This window comes from Electrona antarctica, assembly GCF_951216825.1.
Source record: "Electrona antarctica genome assembly, chromosome: 13".
Classification (NCBI taxonomy): Eukaryota; Metazoa; Chordata; class Actinopteri; order Myctophiformes; family Myctophidae; genus Electrona; species Electrona antarctica.
The window spans coordinates 37,991,780-38,014,393 of NC_136794.1; the positions used below are offsets into that span (position 1 = coordinate 37,991,780).

General features: G+C 44.0%; 1 protein-coding gene and 1 long non-coding RNA gene across 2 annotated transcripts in view; one reads left to right on the plus strand and one right to left on the minus strand.

Annotated features, from left to right (window-relative positions):
- The window catches only part of cwc22 (CWC22 spliceosome associated protein homolog), a 31,556-nt gene extending 18,106 nt beyond the window's left edge, over nt 1–13,450 (plus strand). Inside the window, exons 17-20 of the mRNA XM_079517987.1 lie at nt 959–1,086; nt 1,428–1,529; nt 2,754–2,914; nt 10,726–13,450. Coding sequence (XP_079374113.1) covers nt 959–1,086; nt 1,428–1,529; nt 2,754–2,914; nt 10,726–11,891 — 1,557 coding nt within the window. The 3' untranslated portion in view covers nt 11,892–13,450. The remainder of the gene's footprint in view (nt 1–958; nt 1,087–1,427; nt 1,530–2,753; nt 2,915–10,725) is intronic.
- A 5,129-nt stretch (nt 13,451–18,579) lies between these two features.
- LOC306935109 lies at nt 18,580–20,018 on the minus strand. Its single transcript, XR_013791354.1, has 2 exons — nt 19,651–20,018; nt 18,580–18,917 (listed from the first exon to the last, which is right to left on the minus strand). It is a non-coding gene; the product is annotated as an uncharacterized lncRNA (long non-coding RNA).
- Nucleotides 20,019–22,614: the final 2,596 nt, after the last annotated feature.

The window sequence follows — 22,614 nt, forward strand, 5'->3', positions numbered from 1 at the left end:
TACACACATGCGCACGCAACACACACACACACACCCCTCATCTCCTCTACACCGACTCTGTTCCCTGGAGCGTATGTACGCACACACACACACACACACACACACCCCTCAACTCCTCTACACCGACTCTGTGCCCTGGCGTGCACAAACATGCGCATGCAACGCACGCACGCACACATGCACACTTCACCTATTTTCAACCATATCTTCATATAATAGATGGTATGTGCGTGGCAACATCAACTTACCCGGAAGTTATGTGGGAACGCCTACTGAGTTGCAAAAAAAACTACTTTCTGGCCTCGACAGCCCATACATCCAAACAGAAAAGTCATGTCTGGTTGCATTAACCCATTCAGCATTGTGTTATACTGTACCTTAGCTGTTGAAAAATCGTGAAAATGTGGTGCAAATCTTTGAATATATATTCTTTCAGAGCAACGTTTTGTTTGTTTTTAAACAACATATTTTCAGATGTGGTCCACGGTCAAATACAGATAATTCTGGGAGTCCACCACTGACATAGAAACATAGGTCTTTCAGAAAACTGAATCGGCCGGGTTAAACAACATTAAACAGGGGAGGGGTGCATACTTAGTTTATACTAGTCATTAGGATGCCTCTCGAGCATCTCCCTAGCGAGGTCCTCGCTGCACGTCCCACTGGAAGGAGACCCCGGGGCAGACCAAGGACCAGATGGAGGGATTATATCTCCAAAATGGTCTTGGAACGCCTCTGGATCCTCCCAGAATGAAGTTACTAATGTTGCTCTGGAGAGGGAAGTCTGGTTCATGTTTCTACACAAAAGAAATCACACTTGTGTGAAGTAAGGGGCTCCCACTGTGGCTGCCACATGACGTCACGTCTGAAAGCCAGACGTCGGAGGGACTAGCGCCCTGTGGTGCGTCAGCTTTTAAAAAGCTCTCTCTCTCTCTCTCTCTCTCTCTCTCTCTCTCAGGTGTTGGAGTGCATTAAAATCAGTGAAGAGACGACCACATCGTCCAGTCGCATCTTTGTGAAGATTCTCTTCCAGGAGCTATGTGCCTATCTGGGCCTGCCCAAACTCAACGACCGACTCAAAGACCCGTATGTATCTTACACACACACACACACACACACACACACACACACATGCATGAGCTCTGTGCCTTATCTGGGTCTGCCCAAACTCAACGATTGACTCAAAGACCCGTATGTAACACAGACAAATGGAGAAGATGCTTATGTAAAAACAAATCTGTATGAAATTGTATAATTATAAAATATATTGTGTGTGTGTGTGTGTGTGTGTGTGTGTGTGTGTGTGTGTGTGTGTGTGTGTGTGTGTGTGTGTGTGTGTGTGTGTGTGTGTGTGTGTGTGTGTGTGTGTGTGTGTGTGTGTGTGTGTGTGTGTGTGTGTGTGTGTGTGTGTGTGTGTGTGTGTGCAGAACGTTGCAGTGTTTCTTTGAAGGCATGTTTCCCAGAGACAATCCCAGAAACACTCGTTTTGCGATCAACTTCTTCACTTCTATCGGCCTGGGAGGACTGACGTAAGACAACACACACACTCTCCGTATATATAAAGTACATGAAATATATATATATAAATGTGCGATGTGACGGGGGCTCATTGACCGCCGACATTGTCATCTGGTGTCGGAAAAGTGTACTCCAGGACCCGCCGCCAAGTCTTTTAATATGGCGAGACTCTTACTTTGAAAGCCGCTTCAATCGGAAACCGAGAGTCAGGAAGTGAATTATCGCTATGTAACGGATGCCGCGATTGTCATTTTTTAATTCACCCATAACAAAACATTTTTTAACCGAGGATCATATTGTTTAGAGTAATGAGCCGCAAATCAAGCTTGTTTTGGTCCAAAAAGAAGAATCCGGGATATTACTATTCTAAAAACTGCGTTCCCGTAGACGGCATAAGCCAACGGAATTTTCATTTCTTATTATTATTTTATCACAACCGAACCGGAGTGTTAAGAGCGCTACAGGACACAGTTGTGAACCATAATCGGTTGATATTAAGAGCGCTACAGGATACTGTTGTGAATCGGTTGATATTAACATCAGCAAGAGTGTACATGTTGCCAACAAGAACCCTGTATGAGGGAATACCAAGGGTGAGCCAGAAAATAGTAGCCAGGAGAATGAGACTAGCAAGACACTGCCAAAAAGACATCAAGAACTGCCAGCCAGCAAACTGGTGCTGTGGGAACCAACACATGGGCACCGGTCATGATGACGTCCCACACTAACATATGTGGATGTAGGAACCAACACATGGGCACCGGTCATGATAACGTCCCACACTAACATATGTGGATGTAGGAACCAACACATGGGCACCGGTCATGATAACGTCCCACACTAACATATGTGGATGTACTCAAAGAAAGACGCAGGAGCGCAAAGCACCAACGCAACGAGCTGGCCGGATGTATGGAGAACCATGGATGACCAACAATGGAGGGCTCGTCTGAGGACAACCTAAAGAGAGAGAAATATGTGCACATATAGGCGACTAGGCGGCGTGAATTATTTGGATACCTAGAAAATGTTATGTATTTTTACAATTGTTTGATCTACAGCTAGTTTTCTAAGTCTAAAGTCTCCCTCTCTGTCTCCCTGTCTGTGTCGGCCTGTGTCTCTGTCTGTCTGTGTCTCTACCGACCTGTCTGACTGTGTCTGTCCGTCTGTGTCTGTGTGTCTGCCTGTCTGTGTCTCTACCGACCTGTCTGTCTGTGTCTGTCTGTCTGTTTCAGTGATGAGTTGAGAGAACACCTGAAGAACGCTCCTAAGATAATCATGACTCAGAACCAGAACGTGGAGTCGTCTGACTCGTCCGACTCCAGCCAATCAGATTCGGACTCGTCCAGCGATTCAGACTCCTCCTCCAGCAGCAGCAGTAGTAGCAGCAGCTCAGGTAAACACACACACACACACACACACACACACACACACACACACACACACACACACACACACACACACACACACAGGGACGTGCAGAGAATGTTGGAGAGGGAGGCAGGGGTTAAAAAAAAAGAGAGAAATGGCGGATCTACAAGCTCTCTGACTGTAGATCAGCTATTTCCTGGGCGTGACCCTCCACTACTGGAGGTGTGGCACACGACACAGAGGACAAAATCTTAAAATGTAAAAATGTAGCGTTCAAGTTCAGAAAAAGGCAATTCTCCTCAATGCTGCTTTCGGGTACGGCATGGACTTGCATCTCTTTCACCATAGTAAATGCTGCGTTCATGGTCTGGAAAGGGCAGTTTTTTACAGACGGGTAAAAGGGCAGGGGTTGAAGTCCCCTTTGATGTCTACGGTATGTGTGCACCAGAGCCATAGAGTACGACAGAGTTACGACAACTCCCTTGTCGTAACTCACTTAATGGGGCCAGTCCTCTTCTACATAGACTTCTATTGGTATTCATTGTGAAGAGTGACAATGTCCTGGACCGGAAATTGGCAGAATGCACTGGACTCTGACAACAGCCCAGCTTTAATGATCTTAAATCCCTTTATTTTTTAGTAATAGTACAACATAAACATTACAGGGACTTTAGTTGTCACTGAGCAATACTTTAAAACAGTTGTCATGTTGCACACATGCCTAAAATTAATGATATTTGCGCCTGTGACGCATGATTGTCATAATTATTAATATACGATGTCGGACATTCACTCGGGAGGTGGTGATGTCACAGCGTGATGTCATAAATATCCTTTATAGAGCCTCTCTGCAGAACGTGAAACAGAGGCTCTACTGAACGTGAAAATTGATATTTTTGAAGAACGGAGTCTACTGTACTGAGATGGCCATCGACAGGGCTACAGCCAGGGCCCTCAATACCGTCCGCGAAACCAACGTCTACAAGGAGGAGGTGGCGAAGGAGCGCAAGTGGCAGGCCATCCAAAGGCGCTTCAACGACTTATTGAGAAGTAAGCAGCACGAGATGGCAGAAAAAGAGTGCCTGTCCTGTGAGGAGGAGGAGGAGGAGAACCCTATGTTCTCTTTAGCCATTGAGGGGCCTCGAATGCATTGTGGAGACATGAGCAGGTCTCGGATGGATTCAGGAGCCATGGAAGGGCCTCTGATGCACTCAGGAGCCATGGAAGGGCCTCTGATGCACTCAGGAGACGTGGATGACCCTCTGATGCACTCAGGAGACGTGGATGACCCTCGGATGCATTCAGGAGCCGTGGATGACCCTCGGATGCACTCAGGAGACGTGGATGACCCTCGAAGGCATTCAGGAGACCTGGACGGGCCTCGAACGGGTTCAGGAGCCACGGACGTGGCTCGCACGAAGACTAGTCGGAAGAAGCTAAAAGGACGTCCGTTGACGAGCGGCCAGGAGATAGGATGGCTGCTCTCGGACAAGATGCTGAACCAGACAGACCGCTACATCGACCTCCACGTGTGGAGACACATGGACGGATCGGACGCAGAAGAAGAAGAGCCCTTCGACTTCTCGCTTCTGAACAACGACCTGTCGGACCGGATTCCCCCCGGGCGACGTCGACGCACCAAACCTAGGTTATAATTTTGACGTTTAGATTTTGTTTTGTTTTTCACGTTTAGTTTTGATTCGGTTTTTTTTCTAAAGCGGATCTGTTCCAGTTTAGTTTAATGTTTTATAGTTTTTTTAAAAGATTTATTTTAGTTAACTTTGTATTGCTTTTAGTCATTTTTGAGTGCTGCTAGCCGCTCCAACACTTGCGTATGTGTGTGGCAGCACGAGTCTGTGTCTATTAGTCTATTTCAGTGCGAGTGTTCGATTACGTAATCATTACGTCATTAACTCATTTTATTATCTACATTCTAACTTTTTTTACCCCCCGTAAATTAGCATCCTACAAAAGCATCAAATGTTGCAGATCCACAAGCTTGAAATGTGGCGAAAAAACTGTTGAGCTTTACAGAGATGATGCTATTTATGAACATTTTATTTCCTCTCCTCTAAACCACTGGTATAGTAACTCGGACCACCATCGGTCCAAATTGACCTATTTACAGCACGATTATGGCACAAATAATTATTTTGATCAATTATTCACTGAGTTTAGACAGGCCGAAGGCATGGGGAGAGAGTATGTTTTGCACTCCGTCCGTGTGTGTGTCCGTCCTTCCTTCCGTCTGTGTACAGCTAATCTCCGGCACCGTTAACCCGGTCGATGCCAAACTTTGCACACACACTTCCTGGATGCCAACGATGAACCTCTGCCCCACATTTTCCAGAACGGCCTGTTATAGCGCCACCATGAGGCAGCTTTTCACATTTTTTACCTAAAACTGCACCGATCTGCGTGAAACGTTGCATGCACACTCCCTAGAGGCCAAGGACAAACCTTTGACCTGCATTTTCAGCATCTGCCTTTTATAGCGCCACCAGTAGGCCGACTTTTGTAAAACACATTTTTTGATATTACTCCTCCAGATTCTGTCCAAAAATCTCACAAATCGTTACACAGTATCTCTATGGTCATGTGCTCAAGTCGGATCTGTCCGATATTTCATATTCCATCCTAATTGGCTATAATTGGCTTTCACAGTTTTGCCCCGTTTTGAACAAAAGCCTAAAATCATGAACACAGCATGCAATTTCACACATTTTTCCACCCTTTTCATATTGGCCTGTTATAGCGCCACCAACAGGTTGATTTTTGCAAAACACATTTTTGGAACAAAATGCCTCAAATCATCCAATTGCCATCAAAGGCGTATGAAGAAATGGCACCCTTTTCACATTGGCCTATTATAGCGCCACCAGGAGGCCACAACCTGACCTGGCCTGGTGGAGACCTGTGCCCCGAGGGGCACTTTTTCTGGTTAGAAGCTGTTTAGTAGGAGCCGATAGAAAGAAGGTGTAACGCAGAAACCTGTGGCCTGTAGTATGATGTTACCATAGGTCCTGTAGTATGATGTCACCATAGGTCCTGTAGTATGATGTTACCATAGGTCCTGTAGTATGATGTTACCATAGGTCCTGTAGTATGCTGTTACCATAGGTCCTGTAGTATGATGTTACCATAGGTCCTGTAGTATGATGTTACCATAGGTCCTGTAGTATGATGTTACCATAGGTCCTGTAGTATGATGTTACCATAGGTCCTGTAGTATGATGTTACCATAGGTCCTGTAGTATGGTGTTACCATAGGTCCTGTAGTATGATGTCACCATAGGTCCTGTAGTATGATGTTACCATAGGTCCTGTAGTATGATGTCACCATAGGTCCTGTAGTATGATGTTACCATAGGTCCTGTAGTATGATGTCACCATAGGTCCTGTAGTATGATGTTACCATAGGTCCTGTAGTATGATGTTATCATAGGTCCTGTAGTATGATGTTACCATAAGTCCTGTAGTATGATGTCACCATAGGTCCTGTAGTATGATGTTACCATAGGTCCTGTAGTATGATGTCACCATAGGTCCTGTAGTATGATGTCACCATAGGTCCTGTAGTATGATTGTTCGGATTTCGGGAGATTAGCCGAGTATCCGACAGACTCTAGCAGCAGACGGGATTTACTAAAGAATTAACACGCATAGGCTAAACTAAATGTTCCAATAATCGCTTCTCTTACAAACTCAACATGCTTTTTATAAGGTTTATTAGCTCATTATACAATACAAACACATACGACATACACACTGGTTTGTTTCTCCCTCCCCATGACACAGGTGGGTACAGTACTCTGGATCTTTGCCTAATAGTCTGTTCCTCTCCTAGCTGTCTTTGAGGAGTTCAGCCCCTGTTGATCTTGTTACTATTTAGCTCAACACTACCAACCTATATCACCTTTGGTAGTCTACAACCCATGTTCACCGATGTTATACCTATGTTCACCTGGTTATCGCTATGGTTTTAAATCTGGGAGACAAACGAGAGGCACAGATACATACATTGTTATAATCTAACATCACACAACACAACACATGATATCAATTAAACACATTTCTATATGCTCACCACTGGCCTCCCGCCTTCCTGCTCTGATGGTCTCCGTTGAATCTACCTCCCTGCTAGCTTACACACATGATACAGCTGCAGTCCCTGGATGGGCCACTCCTCCCCGGCCAATCAAAAGCCCAATGGCCCCTTCTATGCCTGAGATAGGCGGTTCTAAGCCCTTGCCTGTCAGCTAACTTGCATCACACTCCTTGTGATGCAAGCCTGGCACTCTCTATGACTAGCTTAACCGGTAGACTCTTAGATATTATTATAAAGGTGTTTGGTAACCCAATATCTAAATATGGACTCTAGAACACATATTGATACACATATGACACGATTAAAGTGGTACTTGGTCACACATTGCCCCCCCTGCCATTATATGTGTGTGCCTTGTGAGTCAGCCCCCCTTCCTCTGTAGGTGTCGTAAAACACCCTCTCTAGCAGGAAGGTAGCTGCAAGCAACCCCTGCATGCAGCCTGTTTATTGCCCCATGGAATGTGATACTATGACAGTTCCTTCTTTCTCTCCGATGAGAGCACATGTCTAGATCACATATATTTCCCTCAATGTAGCCATATCTCGTTCATCCATAATTGGACAATACAATGATGTCACCATAGGTCCTGTAGTATGATGTTACCATAGGTCCTGTAGTATGATGTTACCATAGGTCCTGTAGTATGATGTTACCATAGGTCCTGTAGTATGATGTCACCATAGGTCCTGTAGTATGATGTCACCATAGGTCCTGTAGTATGATGTCACCATAGGTCCTGTAGTATGATGTCACCATAGGTCCTGTAGTATGATGTCACCATAGGGCCTGTAGTATGATGTTACCATAGGTCCTGTAGTATGATGTCACCATAGGTCCGCGTCACTGTTTGATGACGTTGCATAGAGTGGTCCTAATGGGCAAAAGAGGTGGCTGAAATGTGCCTGAATAATGCGTTTTAGATTAACTGTACAATATGTGACGACATTGAGGGCGGGATAATAAGCCTAGAACCCTGACAGGGTACTTATGAGTATTCTGTAGAAATGTGGAGGCGAGTGGAGTGCTCGTATTCTCGGCCATAGCAAGCAGACACCACGCCGACCTGATTCTGGTAATGGGATGCTACTGTACATTTCTGCTAATGTACACTTTTTAATCAAAATAAAATGGACTGTCCTTATTCACCTCTGCATCTCAGAATAAATACCAAACCTTAGCACTAAATTAAATCAACCGAGCACCACTTTCATATTGGTCCACTCCTCGTTACTGTTAGCACATCTTTGACAGACGTAATATACGGTTTGTATGTACTTCAGTGTACATGTCTTATATATAAGCAAACTAAAGTACTACATTAATTTTACCTGCCTGGTAAATATATGTGAGTACTGCTACTAACTAACGTCTATTACAACCGCTGTTCTAAATCCTTTAGACCCGTTATTGACCTTCTACCAACCTTGACATGTTGATTAGACCCGTTATTGACCTTATACCAACCTTGACATGTTGATTAGACCCGTTATTGACCTTATACCAACCTTGACATGTTGATTAGACCCGTTATTGACCTTATACCAACCTTGACATGTTGATTAGACCCGCTATTGACCTTATACCAACCTTGACATGTTGATTAGACCCGTTATTGACCTTATACCAACCTTGACATGTTGATTAGACCCGTTATTGACCTTATACCAACCTTGACATGTTGATTAGACCCGTTATTGACCTTATACCAACCTTGACATGTTGATTAGACCCGTTATTGACCTTATACCAACCTTGACATGTTGATTAGACCCGTTATTGACCTTATACCAACCTTGACATGTTGATTAGACCCGTTATTGACCTTATACCAACCTTGACATGTTGATTAGACCCGTTATTGACCTTATACCAACCTTGACATGTTGATTAGACCCGTTATTGACCTTATACCAACCTTGACATGTTGATTAGACCCGTTATTGACCTTATACCAACCTTGACATGTTGATTAGACCCGTTATTGACCTTATACCAACCTTGACATGTTGATTAGACCCGTTATTGACCTCATACCAACCTTGACATGTTAATTAGACCCGTTATTGACCTTATACCAACCTTGACATGTTGATTAGACCTGTTATTGACCTTATACCAACCTTGACATGTTGATTAGACCCGTTATTGACCTCATACCAACCTTGAAATGTTGATGGTGACGTAACTACCTTAGTTATGTCACCATCAACAGCCAATAAGGGACCACCATTCTTACCCATGCATGCATGCATGCATGCATGCATACATACAATCTACAATTTATTACAATTTAGGCATTTAGCAGACGCTCTTAATCCAGAGCGATTTACATTAAGCAAGAACAAAAAGCATGGGAATATATCACATATATAAAAAGCATTTATCAAGAAACATGCGTAAGCTAAGAACGTAACGTATCTATATAATGACACTATACATATAAACTATACATATATACTATACTATGCTGTACATATATACTATGAAGTGCTATGACTACATACAATTCAATTATTGTGCTGTCATACTACTGCTACATACATACATACATACATATGAGAAAACCCTCTCAGTCCCTGCCGCCGGGTAAACCAAACACAGATAGCACATGGCTGGCTAACTTGTTAGCCGTGCCAGTGGAGGAGGAGGAGGAGGAGGAGGCGGCGGCGGTGGCTGTAAAGGCCAATAATGGATTTAATAATTCCAAGTAGGTCTCTCCATTCATTGCTACGGTCGACATGTGTTAATCTCGTCTCGCTGTCACTGTCTTTTAGTTTTGACTAACGCAAAGCAAAGCTACCGGTGAGCAGAGAGCCGTTGAAGTATGACATATTTGCGACATTGAGGGGTTAGAAAACGGCGCTCGAGCGCTGTCCATGCAGCCTGGAGTGTGACAAGCTTGAGTTTGAAATACATTGTTTTCAACGAGGGCGGCGCAAGTAACAGCAATTTTAGGCATGTGTGCAAGACTGTTTTAAAGTATTGTACAGTGACAACTATTGAAACTTTATTGTAAACAAACAACACTGCGTGGCGCTCCACTCAGCTCCACCCCCCCCTGCCCCCATTCACTTGAAACCTGACACCTCCTATAGACATATTTTGTCCCCACATATTTGCCATTGACAATGAAAGGAGAAATTGGGTCAAATGTCTGCCAATTATGACGTAAATTTAACCAACCAATCACATCAATTCATTTGTTCATGAGATGATGTATGTTGATGTATAATGATAAGAGTGCCCCTCACTTCACACAGGTGTGATTTTTGTATTTTTTTCCCAGTTTTTTATTTTTATGAAGTGACAGTACTTCATTAGACCCCTTGGTGTGGTATGTGTAATGATGTCTTCCCTTTGTTTTTAGGGTTTCTTCCTGGAGGCTGAAACCTTGACAGTCAATCGTGCCAATGAAAAAAACAGTGATATAGTGACATCACAATATCATCCCTCCCCTAACCCCTCCCCCTTTATCATACAACCACAGATGTAGGCGTGGCTTCAGTTCAGGTGGATCACCACCCACCAGGCAAACCAGGCATACTTAATGAACTGGTGGGCGTGTCCACATAAAAACGGCATTTTAACTAATACTGTACACTTTTTGAAAAAACAATCTTCCTCCTTATATAATAATAATTCCTGGTGATCATGTTTAAGGGTAGAAAAAAATCACGACACTCCATCTTTAAGTAAAGTAAACACAAAACATTTGAATGTTTTCCAGACTCTGACTCCAAACGCAAGAAGAAACGCAGAGACAAACCGTCCAAGAAGCGCAAGCCCGACCCGGAGAGCAAGAAGAGCAAGAAGACGACCAAGAAGAAGAGCAAAAAGAAGCAGGCCGTCCGTCGGCGCGGCGGCGACGACGACGGCAGCAGCGAGGAGGAGGATGGAGGCGAGGGAGCGAAGCCCGAGGCCCGCCCACGGAAGGAGCGCACACGTGACCCCGAGGAGCACGAGGTCACACACACAGACGTTCGGGGGAGGGAAAGGAACGGAGAGAGAGACAGGGGGAGGGACGGAGAGAGAGATAAAGAAAGAGACAAAGGCAGAGACGGAGAGAGAGACAAAGGGGACAAAGGCAGGGACGGGGAGAGAGAAAGGGGGAGGGAGGGAGAGAGAGACAAGGGGAGGGAGGGAGAGAGAGACAAGGGCAGGGACGGAGAAAAAGACAAGGGCAGGGACGGAGAAAAAGACAAGGGCAGGGACGGAGAAAAAGACAAGGGCAGGGACGGAGAAAAAGACAAAGTGAGGGACGGAGAGAGGGACAAAGGGAGGGACGGACAGAGAGATCAGAGGCCGAATATCAGGGACAAAGAGAGGGAGCAGACTCCAGAGGAGAAGGGAAGAGGAGAGAGAGACAGGAGAGTGAGGGACGGAGACAGAGAGAACGTGAGGGACGCAGAGAGAGGCAGGGACGGAGAGAGAGACAAGGGCAGGGACGGAGAAAAAGACAAAGTGAGGGACGGAGAGAGAGACGGGGCGAGGGACGGACAGAGAGACAGGCCAAAGATCAGGGACAAAGCCAGAGAGCCGTCCCCAGAGGAGAGAGGTAGAGGACAGAGGGACAGGTCCCGGGAGAGAGACGGACAGAGAGACAGAGCCAAGGATGGAGGGAGGGACGGAGAGAGGGACAGGGGGAGGGACGGAGAGAGGGGGAGGGACAGGCCAAATATCAGGGACGAAGAGAGGGAGCCGTCCCCAGAGGAGGGAGGGAGAGGAGAGCGAGACAGGTCCCGGGAGAGAGGAGGAGGGAGAGACAGATGTAAGGAGGGGGAGAAGGGAGAGGACGACAGGAGAGAGAAGCGAGACAGGAGGGAGGAGAAGGGAGGAGACAAGGAGAACCGCGAGAGGAACCGACGCAGGGAGGTGTCGCCCCGGCGGAGATGAAACACATCTATCTTTCTTTTTTCATTATTTTCTAGAAGAAAAAAAATCGGTGGTTCTCAAAACGATTCAATGTCATTAATAAAGACACCCATGACTCTGAGCGTGTGTGCACGGTGGTAACGTCGTCGTGTACGCTCTCAAGAGTTGCAGAACTGTAAAAACATGAAAAGGGTTCATTTGGAACCCCCTCGAGGGTCCACACTGTTGAGACCTAATACTCTAAATGTTTGTCCTTTTCCATCCCATCATGCAGTCCGTCTGGTCTGGTCTAGTCTTAGTCTTAGCATAGCATTAGTTCTAGCTTTTAGGACAGTATATAAGTTAGTACAGTCTCGACCGCTTGCACTTTGAGGACCCTCAGGCCCCTTTTTCAACCGGGAAATAACCGCTTCCGTTCTTTTCTCCCGAAGGAATATTGAACTCACAAGCTCAGTCTTGGAACCTTGGTGCTTTCACAGAACGGGCAGCCAAGCATCTTCATTGAACCAGTTCAGAGTGTTTCCACTGAAAATTAATTGTTTCAGAACCCTATAAAGCTGGTTCAGAACCAAAACAAATCCCACCCTTGTGAATTGAGGGGCGCTAATATTAAAGTCTGACTCATGTTGATTAGGTGATGTAAAACAAACGGTGCCAACATTAAACGCCATTAACAATAAAGAGACAATATGACATAAATGACTACGTTTTCCCTTCATTGTCAATGTGTTTACAAAACAAACATTGAACTAAAGACAAACATTAAACCTGTGTATAGCAGGGACTAGTGCCCCTCAAAAAGAAAAAAAAAGCACCAAGGTTCCAAGAATCTAGAACGGAACCAGTTCTAGAACCAAAGTTATGTTTTGGTGTAAAAGGAGGCCTCAGTGTGATGTGCGGACCCCCCGTTTGATACAAATGTTCCTGACCCGTAAGGGTCTGTTTGGACCTGATTGAACACCCATGGTTGTAGTATCAGTGTATTGTTGGTGATAGATTAAAATCTCTGCGATACGAGTATTGTGGGCGTTTTTTTAATCATGATAAATTATTATCGTCCCATCCCATTCCATGAACAGGATACGGGGTTTGCCACCTTTCCAAAAACCCAGGACTACGCTTCTGCACGGAGCCCATAGATTCCTATAGTTTAGAATCAGTGTAGTGTAGTTTAGACAAAGACTAGAATTAACCACTTGAACCCCAGCATTCATATCCTGGGAGGGAGGGAGGGGGGGTGGAATTAGCCACAAATGGCAGATCTACAAGCTCAAAACACGTCACAATGACGTGCTGAGTGGCGTGTTTTGAGTTTGTAGATTGGTTATTCTGTGACGAGATTTGGATTAGATGGAAAGTTTACAGTTTAAGTCTAGAGGGTTTCAATGGTTACGGACTGTTTAGTTTCTCTCTCACACACACATACAGTATCTCTCTCTGTCTGTAGTATGTCAGTCATTTTTGTATCCGACAGCATCACTTTATTGCCGTCTTTGTCGATATTTGTTTTGTTTTGTAATGATTAAATTGTTACGTTTTGGTGCAGAAAAAATAAATAAAAAAATAAACGTTAAATTGATTTCCACTGTTCAACTGTCGACTGTGTGTGTGTGTGTGTGTGTGTGTGTGTGTGTGTGTGTGTGTGTGTGTGTGTGTGTGTGTGTGTGTGTGTGTGTGTGTGTGTGTGTGTGTGTGTGTGTGTGTGTGTGTGTGTGTGTGTGTGTGTGTGTGTGTGTGTGTGTGTGTGTGTGTCAGACAGACAGACAGACAGACAAAAAAAATACTTTCAATACATTTCAATAAGTTTGAGCGACGAAGTAGGGAATTTATTAGTAAGCCACTCGTGCGACGAAGTAGGGCATTTATTTACAAAGTATAGAAATGGAGATACAAGGTTTCTGCCCGACAGCAACTATATGCTTTTTATTTTGATTACTGTAATAATGTCCGATCATGTTGGCGTTAGCTAGCCGGAGTAGCCGCACGCAACTCTAGATTCTAAACGTTCTATTTTTAATATGTTGAATGTAGAGTTGCTTGCGGCTCTAGGTGTTAGCAGCCCCTTCCCTCTCACACACTTGCAGTTTGTCCGGATTGCCGCAGCTCGTCTTTTAACCTCTTTCGACCCCGGTGTTATATTTTTGGGCATGTCATCCATCACAGGCGAGAATATAAAAACTAGCAGATTTACAAGCTCTTCTTCTATATGTCTCCAACCTATCTCTCTGACCTTTTACAGCCAGTTTCATGTCCCAGTAGACCTGGTCCATGGAGTTCAGGTCCTCTGCTGTGCTCTGTCCCCACTCGGATAAGGTTGTGTAGGCCTACGTGAGGACAGGACATCTATATGGAGGTGAGGTGTGGATATGGTTAGAGCATTTAGGTTTCATTGGAGCACTCGTAGAATATTCACACATTTAAACCCATTCTGTGTGGGAACCCCTTTTGGTGTTTTAACTAAGCATTGTTATACTTTAGCTATTGAAAAATAGCAGACCTACAAGCTCGTAGGTCTTGTATTTTTGAAAAATCGTGAAAATGTAGTGCAAATCTTTGAATATATCTTTCAGAGCCAACGTTTTTAACTAAAATCTTTGCTTCTGGGGGGGTCCCTGGAACAACATAATTTCAGATGTGGGTCGGCAGTCAATTACATATAATCTTGGGGGTCCTTGACATGAAAATGTTTGAGAATGACTGACAGAAACATGGGGTTTTTCAGAAAACTGTCAGGATTTAGAAGGCATTTGTAGAATTGTCCTCAGGTCTATATGGGGTATACATGATGAGGACATAGGACCTCTATATGTAGTGTGGAAACTGTGGATATGTCAAGAGCATTTAGGTTTACTGAAGAAAAGGCGCCGATCTGAGCACTCAACCTTTTTGAGTGCTCGGATCGCTGCCTTTCTTCAGTATTTCAGTCACACTGATCCTTGAAGCAGCTATCCCGCCTATAGCTGCTGCTGATTGGCCAGGCCGTTTTGTGGCCAGGCATCAAGTCTGCCTGAGAGTTCCCAGATGGGAGCAGGAGGGGGGGAAGCCAGTGTACTCTCTGCTGCCCCATCTGGCGGAGTCAGGTTACCTTGAAGCACCAGCCTACTTTGAAACTTTTTTTGCACCTCCAAGCTGCAGCACCTTGTTCATTCTCTCTTTTTCGCTTAGCATTTAGGTTTAATTGGAGCACTCACTCCTACATGCATACATTGACAAGTGTAAAAAAGAGAGATCTGTCATTTTAGGTATAATTGTTTTTTTTTTAATTGTTTTTTTTTGTTTTTTTTAAATAGCCAAAAGAACAGATCTACAAGCTGCCCACATACTCCCGAGTCCCGACAGCCATGGCGCATGTGTTAATGGCGTGTATTTTGTCCATTATTTTGGAAAGGGGAGCCACATTACGCGCAACATATGAATCACTGAATCTTTGTTTAATTTTGCAGTTCATATAGCCTATTTAAAGAGATGAAGAGGCATGCTCTCTCTCTGTTGGAAGCTGCCGTGACAAGCAATATGGGAAAAAGCTGCCATGTACAGTAATGTCACAGATGATACCTTAAAGATGGAGTGCCGTGTTTCTTTTCCACCCTAAAACATGATCATCAGGTCTTGTTATATAAGGAGGTATAATTTTTTCAAAAAAGTGTACAGTATTTGTTCAAATGTTTTTATGTGGGCACGGCACGCCCACCAGTTCATTAAGTATGCCTGGTTTGCCTGGTGGGTGGTGATCCACCTGAACTGAAGCCGCACCCACAGCTGTAGTTGTATGATAAAGGGGGAGGGGCTGATAGTGTGGTGTCACTATATTACTGTTTATTTCATTGGCCCGTTTGACTGTCAAGGGTTCACCCTCCAGGAAGAAACCCTAAATACAAAGTTAATACACCATTGCACATAGCTGCATAAAAACGACTCCAGGGTGTCTAATGAAGTACTATCACCTCATACACATGAAAAACTGGAAAAATACAAAAATTGTGGCACTATTGCCAAGTATAGCTAAAGTTCCATAGATGATGGTGAAATAAACACGTTTGTTTAATTTAGAAGATTTTATATTTAAACTGCAGTGTTGCGCTCGCCATGTTAAGCACAGCACAGACAGGCAAAGCGGCCTCCTGTCAGATTGCATGCAAGCAGTCCATAAAGCCTACGTTTGGATTCATTAATTAAATATGTAGAGTCGAGGTGATGTCTCATGTCGGCAATACATGTAGCGGCCTACATGAAAACACTAGTGTCCCAAATGCAGTAAGTAAATAATTAAATAGAATATAGGCCTACGATTGTGGAAATAGGCCTACATATTTTAAAGAGGTTAATTGGCGCATCTCAGTCTCAATAGAAACTGATAGTCACTCGACCCCGAGGGGGAGAGAGAGAGAGAGCACATGGTTTTTGGGCAGCACAAGTCACTATAAAAAATAACAAGCAAGATATATTTCAACAAGATGTCTGGAGCTCTGCTAATCCCTGCATGTGAGTAATAACGATATATAGCTAGATAATTAAAAAAGGGGGGAAAAGCAAGGGTGTGCGCAGTCAGTTGCCAATACAACAGGCTTAAAGCTAGTTAATTGTCAGCATTCTTTTGTTGACCAGTCAGTTGACTTCATTTCAGTGCCTTATAAGGAAAGTTGCGTGGCACATCTATGCACGGAAATCTATGCTCACAGTGAAAGGGACGTCTTGTTGAACCACACGCCCACTGGTCCCTTTGGGAAACCCAGCCATTGTCTCGTGGTGATTGCCACGGCGATCTTCTTGGTCTCGGTCTTCTTGAGAGCGGACCATTCAAACACCATGGACCTTCTGCCGTCACGTTGGACCCGCCACTCGTGTCATCATTCATCATGGTACTGTTGGTGGACACGTTGGACATGGGGGGCGTCAGGTGAGGTCGTGTTGGTGGCGAGGGGGAAAGAGTGTCCTGTAGAGTCTCCTGTAGAGTCTGAGTTTTAATTCAGCTCATGAGTTACAACACTCTGACCCAAATTAAGCTTGTAAACTACTAAGGCCTAGTTCACACCTACACAACAAATGTTCGGTCCGTGTGTGATGCCTGATTGCTTTTTGATTGCTGCTCCAATTCATTTTCAATGGGAGTCACATGGTTTGACCAAACATTTTTGTTTGATGAGGGGGGAGCAATCAGCAATCAGCGATCAAACACAAATGTTTGATCAAACCATGTGACTCCCATTGGAAAAGCATTGTGGTGGCCCAAAAAAACGACCAAACATTGCTTGATTGGTGTTTGGTACGTGTGAATGAGGCCTAAGGCCTAGTTCACACCTACACAACAAATGTTCGGTCCGTGTGTGATGCCTGATTGCTTTTTGAGTGCTGCTCCAATTCATTTTCAATGGGAGTCACATGGTTTGACCAAACATTTGTGTTTGATGAGGGGGGAGCAATCAGCGATCAAACACAAATGTTTGATCAAACCATGTGACTCCCATTGGAAAAGCATTGTGGTGGCCCAAAAAAACAAAAAAACGACCAAACATTGCTTGATTGGTGTTTGGTACGTGTGAATGAGGCCTAAGGCCTAGTTCACACCTACACAACAAATGTTCGGTCCGTGTGTGATGCCTGATTGCTTTTTGAGTGCTGCTCCAATTCATTTTCAATGGGAGTCACATGGTTTGACCAAACATTTGTGTTTGATGAGGGGGGAGCAATCAGCAATCAGCGATCAAACACAAATGTTTGATCAAACCATGTGACTCCCATTGGAAAAGCATTGTGGTGGCCCAAAAAAAACGACCAAACATTGCTTGATTGGTGTTTGGTACGTGTGAATGAGGCCTAAAGAAGCAAGACTGCAATCAAACTGGGTAGTGGGGATGATTACCTTCAATGTCCATTTAAAGTGCCAGGTATACTGTAGACTTACATAAATGCACTGCAGCCACATTGGAAAGAAATTGGGCCTCTTCCTGAAGCGTGTGTCCAGTAAAAAATAAATAAAATAAATTTGGGGATCCCCCAAAATAAATTTGGGACCCCCCAGGTTGAGAACCCCTGCTCTAGACTACTAACTAAACTGTATCCCTTTCAGATTCATTTGTGACAGTGTTACAAAAAGTGACAGGAAATTTCACTTTATCCCTTTCAGCTATCCTACTGTCTGTCTCTCCTACATGCATGACAGTTAAACCCATTGCCATTATAGTGTCTAAGTTGCTTGCAGGTAGGGACGCAAACATTTTATGGATAATCAGCCTACATAAGACCCCACCTCACTCAATGACATTGATGCACACACACCTTAAATAAGACCCCAACTCACTCAATGACAGAAGCATTGATGCACACACCTTAAATAAGACCCCAACTCACTCAATGACAGAAGCATTGATGCACACACCTTAAATAAGACCCCAACTCACTCAATGACAGAAGCATTGATGCACACACACCTTAAATAAGACCCCACCTCACTCAATGACAGAAGCATTGATGCACACACACCTTAAATAAGACCCCACCTCACTCAATGACAGAAGTAGTGCTATTGATGCACACCTTAAATAAGACCCCACCTCACTCAATGACAGAAGTAGGCCTATTGATGCACACACCTGGTGTAGAGGGGGGGGAATATAATTCACTCAACCTCGAATATTCAAATGTTACAGCTTGAACCCACATTTGGTAAATTGTCTCAAGTTTAGTTAACAGGGACAGAAGGAGGACCCAATGATGCTTTAAAAACTTTAATGAAGACAATAGATAGAATTGACAACATCCTGATGAAGTTTGATGTCATTGTTGCTGCAATCACATTGTAAAACATAACAGTCTCTTCAGGTTGTTCACCATAACTCGGTGAACAGGCCAACAAACTCTCTGGGCACAATCCTCGGCGGGTAGTCTTCGTCTACCCATCCTGCTCTTTTGCCGTCAGCCATGTCACTGTGGACGCGTCACTGTGATCATTCATCATTGTGCTGTTGTTGATGGACACGTTGGACATGGGGGAAGTCAACATGGGGATGTCAGGCGAGCTCGTGTTGGTGGCGAGGGGGAAAGAGTATCCTGTAGACGACACAAGACATTCTGAGTTTTAATACATCTAATTAATGACTTGAGGAACAGCCAATTCAATATTTGTTGACAACTCGAACCCAAATTAAGCTTGCAAACCACTAGAGAAGCAAGACTGCAATCAAACTGTGGGGATGATGAGCGTCGATGTCCACCTGAAGTGTCAAGTATACTGTAGGCTTACATAAATGCACCACATTGGAAAGAAATGTGGCCTCTTTTCCTTAACGGAAGCAGCACCATGACCAGTTTAGTCTGGAAATGGCACGTTTTTGACCTCACCGCACTGCTGGTCAAATGATTAATAGGAATGCAACAACAAAAAATATCCATGAATGCAAGTCTCCATGGGTAATATATTATATATATATATATATATATATATATATATATATAAGTCAGATTGACAAATCAGGTAAAATGACAAATTTACCCAGGTCTAAAATATAATACATGTTGGTGATGATAATTTAGCAAAACAAAATTAAAAAAGAAATACTAATCTCTGTAGCATTCTTTTTTTCTTACGGTAAAATTAACCAAAATGAATGAATGAATTCTCTGGAGCTGTACATTCAAGCAATGTCATATAGAATGAATGCTCCCTAAAACTAGCTATCAGGACAGTATTTGAACATTTCAGAGTTGAACATAGTCTTGGCTTCCTATAAATCTGCAACAGACCTACAACATGCACACTGGAAACAAAGCAAAAAGCTTTTACCTTGGGCGAACCAAAGACTCACTGCAACAAGAACAAGATAGCGGTTTCCCATTGCTGCATAGTAGTGCATACATATACTTCAAAGTGCTGAGGAAGAGTCTCTGGCTGGTCCTCAGCAGAGGTTTTAAGGCTTGCTGCTGGTCCCACAGGTGTTCATGATCAGCACTAATGACACCTGTCTGTCATTATTTGGATGGAAAGGTTTTGACTCAATTATAACAGGAGGAGGACCCAATGATAAGTTTAAAATTGTTAATTGAAGACAATGGACAAAATTGACAACATCTTTGGGGTTGTTATAGTGAAACATCTCAACTCTCATCGTGTCCTCATTCCTGCGTAATTCCTCCTTCTGCCGTCGGTCCGAGTGTCACGTTGGGCCCGGCCCGGCATCTTCATTATAACAAACTGATTCATGTCCAAGGGAACACCAAGATTTTATATTTCAACTGCAGTGTTGCGCTCGCCATGTTAAGCACAGCACAGACAGGCAAAGCGGCCTCCTGTCAGATGTCCATTGCATGCAAGCAGTCCATAAAGCCTACGTTTGGATTCATTAATTAAATATGTAGAGTCGAGGTGATGTCTCATGTCGGCAATACATGTAGCGGCCTACATGAAAACACTAGTGTCCCAAATGCAGTAAGTAAATAATTAAATAGAATATAGGCCTACGATTGTGGAAATAGGCCTACATATTTTAAAGAGGTTAATTCAAACATCTCAGTCTCAATAGAAACTGATAGTCATCTCGACCATGCTCTCTCACATTTTGAGAGAGAGGGGGAGAGAGAGAGAGCACATGTTTTTTGGGCAGCACAAGTCACTATAAAAAATAACAAGCAAGATATATTTCAACAAGATGTCTGGAGCTCTGCTAATCCCTGCATGTGAGTAATAACGATATATAGCTAGATAATTAAAAAAAGGGGGAAAAGCAAGGGTGTGCGCAGTCAGTTACCAATACAACAGGCTTAAAGCTAGTTAATTGTCAGCATTCTTTTGTTGACCAGTCAGGCCGACCTAGTAGGCCTCAGGCGAGGCTAGGCCTCGGGCGAGGCCGCACTTCATTTCAGTGCCTTATAAGGAAAGTTGCGTGGCACATCTATGCACGGAAATCTATGCTCACAGTGAAAGGAAGACGTCTTGTTGAAGACTGCCCCCAAGAACCACACGCCCACTGGTCCCTTTGGGAAACCCAGCCATTGTCTCGTGGTGATTGCCACGGCGATCTTCTCGGTCTTCTTGAGAGCGGACCATTCAAACACCATGGACCTTCTGCCATCACGTTGGACCCGCCACTCGTGTCATCATTCATCATGGTACTGTTGGTGGACACGTTGGACATGGGGGGCGTCAGGCGAGGTCGTGTTGGTGGCGAGGGGGAAGGAGTGTCCTGTAGAGTCTCCTGTAGAGTCCTGTAGAGTCTCAGAATGTCAAGACATTCTGAGTTTTAATTCAGCTCATGAGTTACAACGCTCTGACCCAAATTAAGCTTGTAAACTACTAAAGAAGCAAGACTGCAATCAAACTGGGCAGTGGGGATGATTACCTTCAATGTCCATTTAAAGTGCCAGGTATACTGTAGACTTACATAAATGCACTGCAGCCACATTGGAAAGAAATTGGGCCTCTTCCTGAAGCGTGTGTCCAGTAAAAAAAATAAAAGAAATGTGGGACCCCCCAGGTTGAGAACCCCTGCTCTAGACTACTAACTAAACTGTATCCCTTTCAGATTCCTTTGTGACTGTTACAAAAATTGACAGGAAATGTCACTGTATCCCTTTCAGCTATCCTACTGTCTGTCTCTCCTACATGCATGACAGTTAAACCCATTGCCATTATAGTGTCTAAGTTGCTTGCAGGTAGGGACGCAAACATTTTATGGATAATCAGCCTACATAAGACCCCACCTCACTCAATGACAGTGATGCACACACACCTTAAATAAGACCACCTCACTCAATGACAGAAGTATTGATGCACACACCTTAAATAAGACCACCTCACTCAATGACAGAAGTAGTGCTATTGATGCACACACCTTAAATAAGACCCCAACTCACTCATTGACAGAAGCATTGATGCACACACCTTAAATAAGACCCCAACTCACTCAATGACAGAAGCATTGATGCACACACCTTAAATAAGACCCCAACTCACTCAATGACAGAAGCATTGATGCACACACCTTAAATAAGACCCCAACTCACTCAATGACAGAAGCATTGATGCACACACCTTAAATAAGACCCCAACTCACTCAATGACAGAAGCATTGATGCACACACCTTAAATAAGCCCAACTCACTCAATGACAGAAGCATTGATGCACACACCTTAAATAAGACCCCAACTCACTCAATGACAGAAGCATTGATGCACACACCTTAAATAAGCCCAACTCACTCATTGACAGAAGCATTGATGCACACACCTTAAATAAGACCCCACCTCACTCAATGACAGAAGTAGTGCTATTGATGCACACCTTAAATAAGACCCCACCTCACTCAATGACAGAAGTAGGCCTATTGATGCACACACCTGGGCCCTCATTTATCAACCGTGCGTACGCCAAAATATGGGTGTACGCCGAAATTACCGCAATTTTCGGCATTTACGATTTGCGCCAACGTTTGATTTTGAACTTGAGCCAAGACAAAAACCACGTCTGGTCGGGAGCTGTCGTACGCTTTGTCCTCACCTGTTTTTCTGTCGTAGAACAGCGGAGCAGCATTGTTTGACCAGCTGAGAGGCTGTCACAGGCATCGAAACATATGTATTCACTCCTAAAATATTAATATAAAAGTATATGTATGTAGTATGTATGTAGGCCTATGGGCTACATGTAAAAAAAGAAAAAGAAAAGGAAAAAAGGAATAGGCCTACATCAACGATGTGTCTGTGTCATATGAAATTGGTAGGAGATTACAGATTACCAACTTTACAAGCAGTTAA